This window comes from Papilio xuthus, unplaced genomic scaffold, assembly GCF_000836235.2.
Source record: "Papilio xuthus unplaced genomic scaffold, Pxut_1.1 DF825017.1, whole genome shotgun sequence".
Classification (NCBI taxonomy): domain Eukaryota; kingdom Metazoa; phylum Arthropoda; class Insecta; order Lepidoptera; family Papilionidae; genus Papilio; species Papilio xuthus.
The window spans coordinates 4877391-4891608 of NW_013533632.1; the positions used below are offsets into that span (position 1 = coordinate 4877391).

The following is a 14218-nucleotide window of genomic DNA, read 5'->3' on the forward strand; positions in this document are numbered from 1 at the left end:
AAATTGCAGTACTTTAAAGTAAATTTTATTCTTTGTTTTGATGGCAGCACGAATTCTAAGCGCGGTTTGGTGGCCTCATAGCAACCGTTTTTGTGTACGGACCTGAAAAGGTCCGAGCTTTTGTTCACGACCAGAATGCTATTATATGCGGCGCGCGGTAGATTTAGGGAAAAAACAAAAGGTTTAATTTTTTACGATTTAGGATTATTGCCTTACGCGCGAGGGGAAACTTGCTAGTAATAAAATGACAGTAATACAAGTTAATTATAGTAAGAGTTAATAATAGACACTGACAATAATGAAAATTCTGAGAGCGACTGCATTTGATAAGAGAAATGTAGTACATTTCCTTGTTTTGTACCTACTATCGTACCTACTCGATCGGTCGCTGTGAGGCTGACGCAGAGTCGCAGACGAGTGCATTAGGTCATTGGATAGCGGCATCTCACTCACTCCTCGGTGTCTATCTCGTTCATCTCAAGAGCACCGATTCCACGAACTTGCATCATTATTACATCCATTTACTTGATCATCTCATAAGCATAAGAATAAAAAAAAGTTTTAAATGTCGAAATAAAAATGAAAATAAATTACAATTAATATGACACTATGGTAATATTAAAAATTAAATTTAGATTTAGAAGGCGTAGTAGCGAATTAATAAAATAAAGGATTCTCATAACTTTACAACATTTTAACTGAAAGCAAAAAATAAATTCTTACTCGTATGTTTTATCTGAACGTAACCGTTAACAAACGAATGGAAAAATTTGGCAATGTAGAGTTTACAAAAATGCATTCATAAGTGAAACTCTATAAGGACGACGAAAATTAACACAATACCAATTTGTAATTTTCATCTAGCCTAAGATATGACGACATAATTACTAACAACAACTATATAACTCATGTCTGTAACCCACAGAGGTAGGCAGAGACCACGGACGTCCATTTGGCTCTAACATGACATACCTCTATCGCTTCTTCTACATTCATACATCTGCACAGATGAACCTCGTTTTCTATTGCTCTTTATACCAGTCTTCTTTACTATTTTATCAATATGGACGGTATAAGTACAAACATTAGTAGTCAAGTTATTATGGTTTAGACCGCATTCACCAAGATATATGTGATAAAGATAACTTCAGTTACTACTTAGCTTAGCTAGTATACTTGTCCAGACCAAATTTAATGTCTTACAGGAAATCTGTCTCAACGGTCTATTTACTTCAAATGTTACATGTGGTCGACATCTGGCATCTACATCATGGGCACACAGAATTCGTAATGTAGCCTTTTGACAAATTACTAAAATGAATCCATTAGGTAAACGATGTGTACGAAAACGTGTTTTTATCTCTATTTTTCTTACAACAATGAGAGGGATTACAAAACGTTATTTCGGTAGTGAAAAAATACAAAAAGAAATCACAAATAATATATCTCTTTAGTCAGTCGATCGTCGTTTGTTTGTATTGCTTAATCTTTCTTACTAATATTATAAATGCAAATGTTTAGATGGATGGATGGATATTTGTTTGAAGGTATCTTCGGAACGGCTGAACGGAAATTGTTGAAATTTGGCATAGTTTTAGATAATACTCTAGAAGAATATATAGGCTACTGATTAAGTTTTTTTTTAATTCCGTGCGGACGGAGTCGCCGGCGATAGATAGTTGATAATTTTTTGTTCTGAGTTATCCATCTGTGCCTCTAAGCGACTACAGTATAAAACTATAACGATGATAACAGGGAACCTAATTTTAGGCGTTTACGGAAGCGGGTTTTGTAACGAAATACGCCTGTGAGCATCTAACACTGCGATAAGAGGGGTCAAAGAACCTTTTGTACTGCGAGATAGCTACTCTATTTCAATCATGTTCTCAATTTTGATAGAAGTTATATTTTGTCAACTTAAAAAAACTATATAAAAACATAAGCATGTACTTTTAACTCAAAATTAAACTTAATGCTTAAGTATAAATGCATACTACTTTGTGCATTATATTTTAAAAATTTAATAAAGAATTTTGTGGTAGTAGAAGGCAAAAATTTGCTAATTACCTAACGAATGCGTTAATGGTCGTTATAAATTTATCAAGCTGTACAGTTGCAATTTTCTTCTATTTGGGAACGTAGATATAATCGAATAAGGAAAAGTATTGGGGAGTCATAATTGCGGACTACAACATTTCGTGGAAAAATAAGTTTGGTGAACTAGACACTTGATTCATCACCAAAAAATATTTATACTAAGCTTTGTATTTTGTCACATCGAAGTTCGACTCGTTTACTTGGAATGACAGTCAATAAATACAATTAAACAAGTTCATCTAAATCGATATTATAATAACCAAACACATTGTGATAATACAAGTTATAGTGTACTTGTGCATTATTTAAAGAGTTCGTTATAATAATAAAACTGTCATCATAGGCTGTGAAATGCGAGCCACTATGTCTCACCCCTTTTACCAGCCCACCTCTGCGCAGCTTTACTTGTTAATTACTATCAAGTCTGAAGTAAAATACTGTAACTCCTAAATTTAATATTTTTGAAATTAAATTATAATTTTTCATAAAACTTATTTTGTGATTATGAATTAATTTAATTGAAAACTTAATTTTTGGCATCTTTTAAACGCTACAATTTCATTATATTCATAGAACTCCTTCACATATTCAGGTCATACTTTATATTCATACTTATCATACTAATATTATAAATGCCTCTATTTAACCATCTCAAAGGTAGGCAACCCATCTGCCGTTTCTCTGGTATTTCTGATGTCCATGAGCCTCGTTAAACACCTCGGTGTTCCCGCTGCTCATTTGCCTCCTTCTGTTATATAAAAAATGATGTGTGAATGGATGTTTGCTACTCCATAGATGTTTGATACTACTTATCTCCAAAACGGCTTAATGGATCATGTAGATCATAGATCTAGAACATAGTCGGAAAGAACATGTAGGCTTTTACTAAGTTTTTTTTCAATTTCGCGAACGAAGTCACAGGTAACAGCTAGTATAGAATAATATTCAACAGATAGTGAATCTAATTAGGTCATAAGAACAAGGTGCATTGCCAACATGCAATTAAATAAAGTGAAACAGTTATTGCCTTTTTTAAACATAGCTCAGTTGACAATTAGGATAATCGTTGGTAGAGCATTTTGCCACCTGACCTGTTACACGCATTGAACGGGTGGAGCATCAGTTGTCGTTTAGGGCTGACGGTGACCGCTTGCCTGACGATATGGATGCCAAGGTAACAACTGATTTGACAACTTTCTTAATAACCTATCGTTCTAACGAGTTTATTGTAGGATAGAACTGAACCATGCGTAGTTTCAGCAATGAAGACAGACGTCTTCTTTGGGATTTGATTTTATAGATTATTTGAATATATTTCATAATTTTGTACTAGATATAAAGTATTTAATACGGTACATTATAACATTGTGTGTTCCTCCACATACTTAGTAAAGTTCTTAAAATCTCATCCTTTTTTTATGTTAAATTTTGATTCATGCCAATTTATTAAAATAATTTCAGCTTATTGCTGATTTATTAAGCTTTGTATCATACAATATTTTCGAGTGGCGAAACCGAACATAGGACCTTCAATTTCAAGAACTACAAACTAACAAGCTATTGACGATCACATACATACTATGAACATTTTATTGTTTATAGTATTTCATGATTATTACCTTAATGTATTTTCTTCAACAGGGCAGAGAAAAGGGTATTCTCAAACTTGATCCCCGTCCTCGAGTATTGGTCGAATCGAAGTCAGAACTAACACCACAGGTAACATTTGTTCAAACTTTTGATATTCACTCGAAGAATGCTCGAAATTAATTCAGTTTTTGGCTACATTGCAAAGTTAAGATAGCTGTTAAATGTAGCAAGTTATAATTATCATTTAGACATGTTTTTTATGTTCACATTAAATAATATTTCATATGCACGTGTTGGTTTGCTTTTAATTCAATCAACATTAGTCTACGGAATCGATTCCCTAGCATTCAGTCTGCCATCACTTTGCGTCGCTTTAAACCTAAGTGTACAATGAAGATATTTGATGGTCGAAATTCTGAGAACATATGTTTTATATATATATATATATATATATATATATATATATATATATATATATATATATATATATATAAATCAATTGCTAGTCTTGCTAGTTAGATTCGCTAAAACTCGAGAACGACTGAACGGATTTATCTTGCGATACGAACGATATTGCCGGGAACTAATTAAGTTTTTTTTTTCATTCCACGAAGACGGAGTCGCGGGCGACAACTGGTCAGTTCCAAAGAAATTGCCATAAATAATGTCTGCAAAACAATTGTAATTAGAACGGCAATCGGGGCACGGTGCTATCTCTCTAAATAGCAACGAATTTGCATCAATTAATCTAAGCACAATTTACATACGTGTTAAATCACTAACGTTATATGGTTTTAAATGCTCGTTCATTTTTAATTTTCGTGGAAAACCTTAACTATAATCGTACGAAAGAACAACGCATGACTTTCGATTCTTAGAAAAAAGTTAAACTGTGGGCCAAAAAATATTTTCTCTTTTTTTGGTTATCGCCTTAAATTAAATGATATACAGTATTATCATGTCATCGTGTTAAAGGAATATTTAATTTATCTTAGTATAAATATTGCCTAGAAAGAAATATTGATAGCGAATAAAGCTTTAGTTACACTGATAAGTGCTAAATAAATGATTTAACATTTCTTATTAATATTTATCTTAAGAACTTTTACCTTTATTTATTTTTTTGTAAATTGTGTATTAAGTAGTCTTAAAAAACAGTAGACTTCTAATAATTAAATTATACTGTTTAATTTTCAATAATATGCATACGATGAATATCCTCTGATAAAACCCATTGGTAAAACACAAATACTTTGTTACAAGTCTTATACTAAATTCTGTATAAGTCTTCCGATTATGGAAATTTATGATTATGTTATGGTAATTTGGTAAATAATGCTACCTAATATGTCAATCTTAATGAACATTTAGAATTCGATTTTGACCGACATTCACAAAAAAATCACTTCTTAATTATGGTGGCTGATATAAACGCAAATGGGGTTTGGGGCTGGGAGGGTGTGCTTGTTAATGGAATGAACGAGCAGGGCTGCCTCTCAAATTACCCTTGTTAATTATTTCACACCTAGTTTTTTTTTTCTATTACTTTAACTAAAACTAGTGCAAATTACGTAACATTGACTAATTGTCCTTTGCGTTATAACAAATCGCGGTTATTTTGTTTGATATTATCTGACTAAGAACAAATTGTCTTTAATATATTTTTAGATTAGTGAGCACGCACGAATGTTTTAGACAAGAAAAATAGGCGTCCATCTCTGAATATTTCAAAGCCTAGATCTGAATTTTTATAAGTTTATTATTATATTCAATTGAATACAAAATATATGATTTATATTATACGCTTATGATTTCGCGTTATTTTGAAAATCAGATGAATGATAGTGCCTAAATTTAATTAGAAGTGTATCCTTGGACTATAAACTTCGACAACTCTTTATCGAATCTTCGGATGTATGGATGGATGTTTGTTAGAAAGTATCTGGAGTACGGCTGCATTGATTAAATTGATATTTGGCATGTTGATAAAGCCTGGAAGAACACATTGGCTACTAATAACTTTTTTTTTTAAATTCCGGACGGACGGCGTTTCGGGCTACAGTTATGTATAAAATTGCCACAGAAATATAGAAATTAGATTTTTATGACACCGAACGTTGAAAAGACAAATATTGAATTTAAATACTTGTATTAACAGAGTAAACAATAATATTTTTTATCCGTGTTACTTGAACCTATCAAAGGTTAGTTATGGCAGCCCTCAACAGCATAGTTAATCAGAGTCAACGATTGGCGTTCACTCATTGACTCCAATGGAAGACTGACTGCTCTTGGTCACGGCAGAAACCGAGGTGTGGGCTTCTCAAGATCTTTTGATTCATTATGCATATCGACCATCATTAATTAACAACCACAAAATTAGAAAACATATTTTATATTCAGCCCATTTTTATAATAATGTACAATTGTTTCTTGTTTAGCTTTTAATTGTGGTTTCAATTAGTTTGTTGTTTTTTTGGTTTAATATTGTTTTTAATTTAGATTCTCTTTTGTTCTATTATTTTGTTGTCTATGCACCTATACTTTATATTATATATGTGGTGTTTATCTGTAAGTGAAATTACATGTTGCCTGAAACCTTTTGCAATAGTGCCTAAAATGTATATAACATATGTACTTTTGTTGATGAACCAAATAAATAAATAATCATATGCAAATTTAAAAGAACATATTATTTTATAAAATATTATTTTGCTTCGTTATAATGTATGATGTCAAAATTTATACTTAACTTTAAAGTTCAAAAGGGTTATCGTTCTTTTTTTTCTAAACCAACTGATTTCATAATCACTACTAGATATAAACTAGTTCATAGATATTATAATATCACGTAAATTATAATATAATAATATTATGTTATACTATAAAATATTTATCTATTGGTATAAATAAATCCAACAAATAACAAATAATCCAAGTTGGCCAACCTTCAAGACTGAAGAGGCACCAGCAGAAAAAAATAAATAAATCCACGTGTCATAGGCTTCAGAGATTATTAAGACCTTTTAAATTCGAATAGTTTTGTAACAGAATTTTGTTAGTTATTTATGTCCACAGTACTAACCGTGGGATTCTGAAAAAAATACCCATTTAAAACATATTTGTCAAAGGTAAAGACATAAATGAAGATATATTTTATACAGAAATTTTGGCCTCAGAAATAAAAGGTTATTCTCAAAAAATCTTACTAATATTATAAACATGACAGTTTAGATGGATGGATGGATGTAAGAAGTTATCTCCAAAATGGCTCAACGGATCTCGCAGACATTTGGTATAGATGTAGAACATAGTCGGAAAGAACATATAGGTTACTTAATAAGTTTTTTTTTAATTTCTCGTGAATAGAGTCGATTCATCTAGTAATTAAATAAAATATTTTAACTTGATTTTAAAATTCGAAAAACAATTACGACTTTTTCGTGATTGTTGGAAAAAATTACACGAAACTTTAATTTGGTTTGTTATCTATCAATCGAAGTACCTTTGTATAATCGTTAACAGTGTGATTTATTAGTAGGTAGGCGAAGTCTCGCCCAGGTTCAGTTCGCTATCGGAAACGACAGTACGTCTGCTGCCTCCACTTCGATAAGTGCACAACTTTCTGTGTCTGAAAAACCAAGCGGTCAGTGAAATTAAAAAAAAATACGAAAACATCTACAATAACAATTCTAGACTAAATCGCTTAAAATAAAGTTAATTTCTAATTAGGTCAATAAAGATTTTGAGTAATATTTTTTTTTAACAGGGAAAAATGTATTAACACCAAATGCCACAAATTAAAAAAAATGTGTTGAGCTTAGGTCTACAATATATTTAATAGAATGATTTAAAAAAGTAATTTAAAAAGAATTTTTATTTTATTTTTACATAATTGTCATTTTTAAAAAAAATCCGTAGTAGCTATCTAAATGTTCCATGTATTAAAAACAAGATTAACTAACGTGGGACATAAAACCATTAAATCATAGTATAATTGTTGTAATATGTTTGAAGTAATGAAAGTAAAATCTAAACCAACCATTAATAAAGTTCCTGCCATGTCCGCGGCATTGCTACATTCTCCTATTATTTTTACACGAAAATAACCTTATAAAAACGAACAAAACATAATCCCAGTTGCTTAAATAAAAGAGTTTTAAGTACATTTAAAATTTTATCTCTATATTGAATAAAATAATAGCTATAACTTTTCATTAGAGCTTCTGTTTTATGTCCGCATGTTGTTTTATCTTTACTCTAAAATGTTAAAAAGACGGATGTATATGTCAGGGTTCATGTGATCGTCCACCGTCGTCACCGCAACCATCAGTTGACCGTCTCTCGGTGACCTGGGCCGACCCCAGCAGTATGACTTCTTCTGGCGTCAACTTATTCCATCTACCATCCGAGACACCGATTAGCAATGAAGTCAAGTTTTCACCGACGGCCGGGGGTGAGTATTAAATTCAAATAAAATAATAAAAAAAATTGATAATAATTAAATATTTTTAATAAAGTGTGATTTATATTGTTAATTACATCTGCATGCCTGCTAATTATATGTGCATTGCGGTAGTAATAAAACTTTTTATCGTGCGAAATTTTCGTATAATCGCTGAAATATGGTACCCAACAATATGGATTATAAGAGGTATTTCTCAGAGGATGCAAATCAAGGATTTCCTTCATTTGGTGCGATAATATTACATCAGTCTCGTTTATTTTTTTCGGTCATTTGAAACAATTTCTTTACTAATAGAAGTATCAGAAGACGAGGACTACTCGGCAAGTCTAAGCGCGGTATTACGTCAGCGACGTGCGAGCGTGCGTCGGTCCCGCAAGGGTCGCAGCAGGAGACCATCATCTCCCTTTTTACCAGATGAAACTCGATCTCGACGACGTTCCTCGATTTTTACCACTAGTTCCGGCGAGTGAGTACAAAACTGAGCAACTAAATATTTATTCACTGCAGAAATGTTTGTTTTTGGTAGACTATAGAAGTTGAAAAATGAAGCACAATACGATAAAGTGGATGAATAATCGTTTATCTCAACCTGAAACACGGTGAACGTCGCTATGTTTGATTGTATGTATTTGTGAGGCTTCTTTCCTAACTAAGGTACATTATTTTTGTCATCAGTACAGCGATTTCAATTGATGAAGTCCCACTGGTGACTCAAGAGCAGATTTTCGAGAACATTCATCTTCACAAAGAAGTGCTCGGCTCTGTGAAGCAACAACCTTTGGGAATGCGACGCAAACTGAAGATTGTTCATCAGGTAACTGGCTTTAATTTTTAATACCGGTGTAGTAGAAACCTTTCTAGAACATATTACAATTTAAAAAGAAAACCCCTGGAAAGAAATTATTTTTTAGTAAATTTACCCTTGGTTCGCAGGCAAAAGGATATATAAAACGTCATGAGGGTCAATTACAGGAGAGACTTGCCCAATCAAAGAGCACGCGTGATATCTACGCTCGTTTCAACATATTGATAGCAACGGTGATTTTTTTTTACTTCTATTAGCTTTAAAGCGTATATAGAATCTGTCTCCCAATTTTTGACTGATCTATTAAATTACAAGTAATATAATTCAAATGAGAATTATGCACTCAACTAAAAAAAATAATCTATAGTCTTCCTAACAATGAGAGCTACAAACAAAAAGTAACAATAGTAAAAGCGTATAATAAACTGAGAGGATTGATTTTAAGAAATGAATTACAAAGCGTCCTTTATACTGATGTAATTTTATATGCATAGAAATGGCAGCAACTAAAACGGGAGGCGGCCAATACGTCCAACTTGCTCATACCTTGGGAACTACGCATCAAGGAAATCGAATCACATTTCGGATCGGTTGTGGCATCCTATTTCACTTTCTTACGATGGCTCTTTTGGGTGAACCTCGTCATTGCCTTTATTTTACTTGTGTTCGTGATCACACCGGAGGTACAGAAATTTCTAATACATTTTAAAATTAAGGAGTAACTTCTTTTCTTGATAATATAAAGTAATATACATCTCTTAATCTTGAGACATTATTTTATTATCTTTTGTATAGTAGTACTTGAGCGAAAGTTTGAAGTTCTAATATTTTTTTTAATTTACAGTATCTAACAGCAAATCCTTCTCAAGATGGTGAAAGGAAAATTATTATGGAAGAAGAACGTCGCAATTCGACAAACCTACTCACAATGTGGGAGTTTGATGGGGTCCTGAAATATTCCCCTATTTTCTACGGCTATTACAGTAATGTAGAAAGGCCAGAGTATCGGATGCCTCTCGCTTATTTTCTGACTGGTTTGGTTGTATACATTTATAGCTTCGTCGCTATATTGAGGAAGTGAGTTAAATATATCTTTTATGGATACGTTGTGCACAACGGCGGTTCCTACGATCGTTGCATTCTGTTACATAAAATATTTTTTATGTAGTTTGTTATAGTGCTCATGCGAAACCAGCTTTTACATACTTTAAGGATATTTCAATCAGTTAAAATCCTTACCGTAACCTTGACAATAAATTAAAAACCTACTTTAAACCTTGTATTTATTTCCAGAATGGCGGAAAACTCAAGAATGTCAAAACTATCAGAAAAAGAAGATGAATGCATATTCTCATGGAAGCTATTCACCGGATGGGATTTTATGATAGGCAACGCAGAAACAGCTCATAATAGAATTGCATCTGTTATTCTTGGATTTAAAGAGGCATTGCTGGAGGAAGCTGAGAAAAAGAAAGATCCAAGAAAGTGAGTAGCTTGAGTTACTAATTCAACTCATGTGTAATTGTATTTTAATTGTGATTTTGTTTTATTTAAAACTGTGTAATCTGTTGTCGACGATATAAATAAATTATGTTCTTTTGTGTTTTTTGCAGCTGGCGTATTATATCGTTACGAGCGCTCGTCATTATTTGCGTTATCATACTTCTTGGTCTATCAGCATACGTTGTTGTAACAGTCGTTACACGATCAGATGATAATTCTAAACCTCGAAGTTGGTTGAGAGAAAACGAGACAACTCTTGTAGTAACTGCAATCTCACTTACCTTTCCAGTGTTCTTTGATTTACTGGGTTTATTAGAACACAATCATCCTCGAAAACAATTAAGATTACAATTGGCAAGGTAATCTTCTTAACGAAATAATTCATACAATTTTACTGTAGCTTCTACTGAATGGACACTAATTATTAAAACTTCTTTTTCAGAATTATGTTATTAAATTTGCTCAATCTTTACTCCCTAATTTTTGCTCTGTTTAGCAAAATTCAAGGAATGAGCGCTGAATTAGATTCGTTACAACCAAGTTTTAATATGAATACGTCGGTCATGGCAGAAAACGCTATTGATATAAATAGAGCATCCATAAATATCATCTCAAGTACGTGTCATGAAATTATTATACCATGTTTGCCATGTCATTTACTATCCTCATCAGATTACGATTCGGAAGAAAGTACTACAGTTGAATTTACTTCAACTGAAGTAACACAACCTACAACAAACATTTTAAGCTTAACCACCCAAAAGTTCTTAAAAGAAACAAAGTCAATAGAACCACAAAATTTAAAGATATATGACGCCGATGAAAATAACATTATGAACGACAAAGGAACTATAGATACCAGTATATTACTTCTCATGGAAGAACTTGACAGATTAAGAAATATAAGTATATTAACGAACGATTCTGTACAATTTTATGAAAGTACAACTGAAGATTTCGAAAATTATGAAACTACGTCTTTTAATACAAGTACTGATTCTAGTTCATTATCGAGTAGTGATCGAGTAATTACGAACGAATACAAAGACGATTTAGATCCATATTTAACTACCAATGTTCTTATTTCTTCAACTACTGATTATATAGAAAAAGAGGAGACAACGACGGTAACAGATTCAAATAGTACTTATTTTGATTGGAGTACAGAAAAACAAGTAAGTGAGAGTGATTTACAAAGAGAAGCAGAACTAGCAACTGAAAATTCAATAGAAAATACTGAAAGCAATATTTCTCCTTCAATAATTCCTTCAGTCACAACCATTGTATATGATGACACAAATTTTAGTTTCACCGAAGAAACAGAAATTACTGGGAAAACAAATTATCCAATTTATATTGGTGATAATAATCAAAATTCAGATAACTACACAAATAACATTATTGTTGACACTACTATTCCTGAAGAAAGTAACTGGAACGAAAATGATAATGAGACGATTCCGGACTTTCCAACATCGACAATGATTAGTTACTTAAATACCTGCAGGAACCTTTCATTCAATTGTTCGTTTAATTGTAATGGCCAAAATATAACTAAAGTGTTTTTTGTGTCCAATTGTTCTATATCTGATATTAAATGTTACGTTAACCAATGCGAGTATAAACAAACTTTAAGAAATGGAACAAACAACCAATTCAATTTAACTGTTATTGATAAAGTGTATTACGAAAACAATAGAAAGGTATATAACTTAACAAAAGAAACTAAAAAGAAGTTACTAAAACTGTGCTGGGAAACAATGTTTGGACAGGAGTTAGTAAAACTAACTGTTATGGATTTGGTAATATAATTTATATTACTTGTGCAAAGTGAGAAGCTAATTTAAATACATTTTAACACAATTTCCCTAATTGTTTTCAGGTGGTTGGTTTACTCGGAACATTATTTTTAGATTTCTTTCGAGCTTTGTTTGTCCGGTATATGAACCAATGTTGGTGCTGGGATTTAGAAAAGAAATTTCCTGAATATGGTGATTTTAAAATAGCCGAAAACATACTGCATTTAATTAATAATCAGGGAATGGTTTGGATGGGAATGTTTTTTTCTCCCGGTCTTGTTATTTTAAATGTTTTTAAACTAATGACTTTAATGTATTTAAGATCCTGGACCGTTATGACTTGCAATGTTCCACATGCAGTTGTCTTTAGGGTATCTAAAAGTAATAACTTTTATTTGGCCTTATTACTAACAATGCTTTTCCTGTGTGTGTTACCCGTTGGTTACACGATCGTGTGGGTAAAACCTTCTTGGCATTGTGGGCCATTCTCAGAATATGAAAAAATATATCACATTTTAACTAACAATATTTACAAACTACTACCAAAAAGCTTAAATTTTGCACTTGAATATATTGCTTCACCCGCAATAGTCATTCCATTACTTGTTCTTCTAATACTCATTATATATTATCTTACATCGCTTACTAACTCGTTACGAGAGGCTAATAATGATTTAAAGGTAAGGTTAACTAACAAAATCTATTTTTAATTCTGTTTTCGTGTTATTAGTTTCATACTGAAACTAAAACAATTAACCTTCTAGATTCAATTACGCCGTGAAAGAACAGAAGAAAGAAGAAAAATGTTTCAACTAGCAGACACAAGGAGACGTACAGGATCATCTGCTGTTGAAAACACACCCTTTTCACGTTGGAAAAAAGCATTACCAGCTCTCCCGCTTTCTAAATCTATTGACTCAGACGATAGAAAAACAGCAGATGAAAGTAAAGAGGATTCCAAGAATATAAAACGTAAAGGTATTAATGAATATGTTAAGTCGATATATATTTAACTATTATCCAGCACTTAAAATACTATTATGTAACTTATATACTTATTTAATTTTTTTTACCAGGTGGTATATTCGCAAAAATTGTTGGGCTAGCACTAGATAAAAAGCCTGATGTGGAAATTACGTTGCCATCTTCATATACCGTCGATGGCGATAGTGATCTCTACGAAACATTGCCCAAAGAAATATTAAAAATCAAAGAAACAACAGTTCCAAAAATATCAGACCATAAGAAAAAGTCCAACGTCGAATTCAAATCAAACGACAGCGATATTGCGAAATATAAAAGTGAACAAGGTTGTCTGAAAGTTAAAATTGATAAACTATGTGAACGTACAGAGAAGAAAGCTATTTTGGAAAAATTGAAAGAAGACAAAATTATAGAAGAAGATTTAACATCGCTTCCATCCAAAACCATAATTAAAGAATCTAACAGTAGAAATGAGAGTAGAAAAAAATCTTTCGATACAAAACAAACTTCGGAGTCGAGTACATATTCAAGACAATCAGATTCTATAAGTTCTGTTATACCGGTAATAACTATTAGTACAACAGAAAGTGATGATGAACAATTACATTATCCCAAAGTTGTAGGAGAGCACAAAAAGGATAGAAATAATACAGATTCAAATCCAAAACAAGAAATATCTAAGACAAATAGGAGTAATTCAGATTTAAAATCCCTTCGAAGACAAAGCAGTGTTGATAGTATAAATGATAATAAAACGCCAAAGGAAAAGAAAACAGAAGACGGATATAAATATCAATACTCACTTTAATTACTAAATAACACTAATACGAGTAGGTCGTATTAAGTAATGCTTTAAAAACGATTGTAGAATCTTGCTTTTCATTTCTAAATGTATAAAGCCTAGGAACGCATGTAGCCATTTTTTAATATCTAATATTTTTTGTTATTTTAAGACTTGATATTATAGTTTCT

At 31.9% G+C, this 14218-nt stretch overlaps 2 protein-coding genes across 2 annotated transcripts in view; one reads left to right on the plus strand and one right to left on the minus strand.

The window, feature by feature from the left end:
• Nucleotides 1–14218, minus strand: part of LanB2 (laminin subunit gamma-1) — a 29344-nt gene that overhangs the window by 14526 nt on the left and 600 nt on the right. The window lies entirely within an intron of this gene.
• Nucleotides 7987–14213, plus strand: Tmc (Transmembrane channel-like). The gene is made up of 14 exons (XM_013323571.1): nucleotides 7987–8143; nucleotides 8450–8621; nucleotides 8831–8969; nucleotides 9089–9193; nucleotides 9455–9643; nucleotides 9805–10037; nucleotides 10254–10445; nucleotides 10574–10822; nucleotides 10906–11078; nucleotides 12186–12265; nucleotides 12346–12942; nucleotides 13027–13240; nucleotides 13339–13938; nucleotides 14200–14213. Exons 1-14 carry the CDS (start codon nucleotides 8059–8061, stop codon nucleotides 14211–14213), a joined length of 3042 nt encoding a protein of 1013 aa, XP_013179025.1. The 5' UTR covers nucleotides 7987–8058.

What these genes read in the sequence shown, in the direction of transcription:
- Tmc (XM_013323571.1), top strand. Translation starts at nt 8,059, where the DNA reads ATGACTTCTTCTGGCGTCAACTTATTCCATCTACCATCCGAGACACCG. An exon ending in AACTGAAGATTGTTCATCAG is followed by an intron (nt 8,970 to 9,088) that starts GTAACTGGCTTT and finishes CTTGGTTCGCAG; the next exon opens with GCAAAAGGATATATAAAACG. An exon ending in AACTAACTGTTATGGATTTG is followed by an intron (nt 12,266 to 12,345) that starts GTAATATAATTT and finishes AATTGTTTTCAG; the next exon opens with GTGGTTGGTTTACTCGGAAC.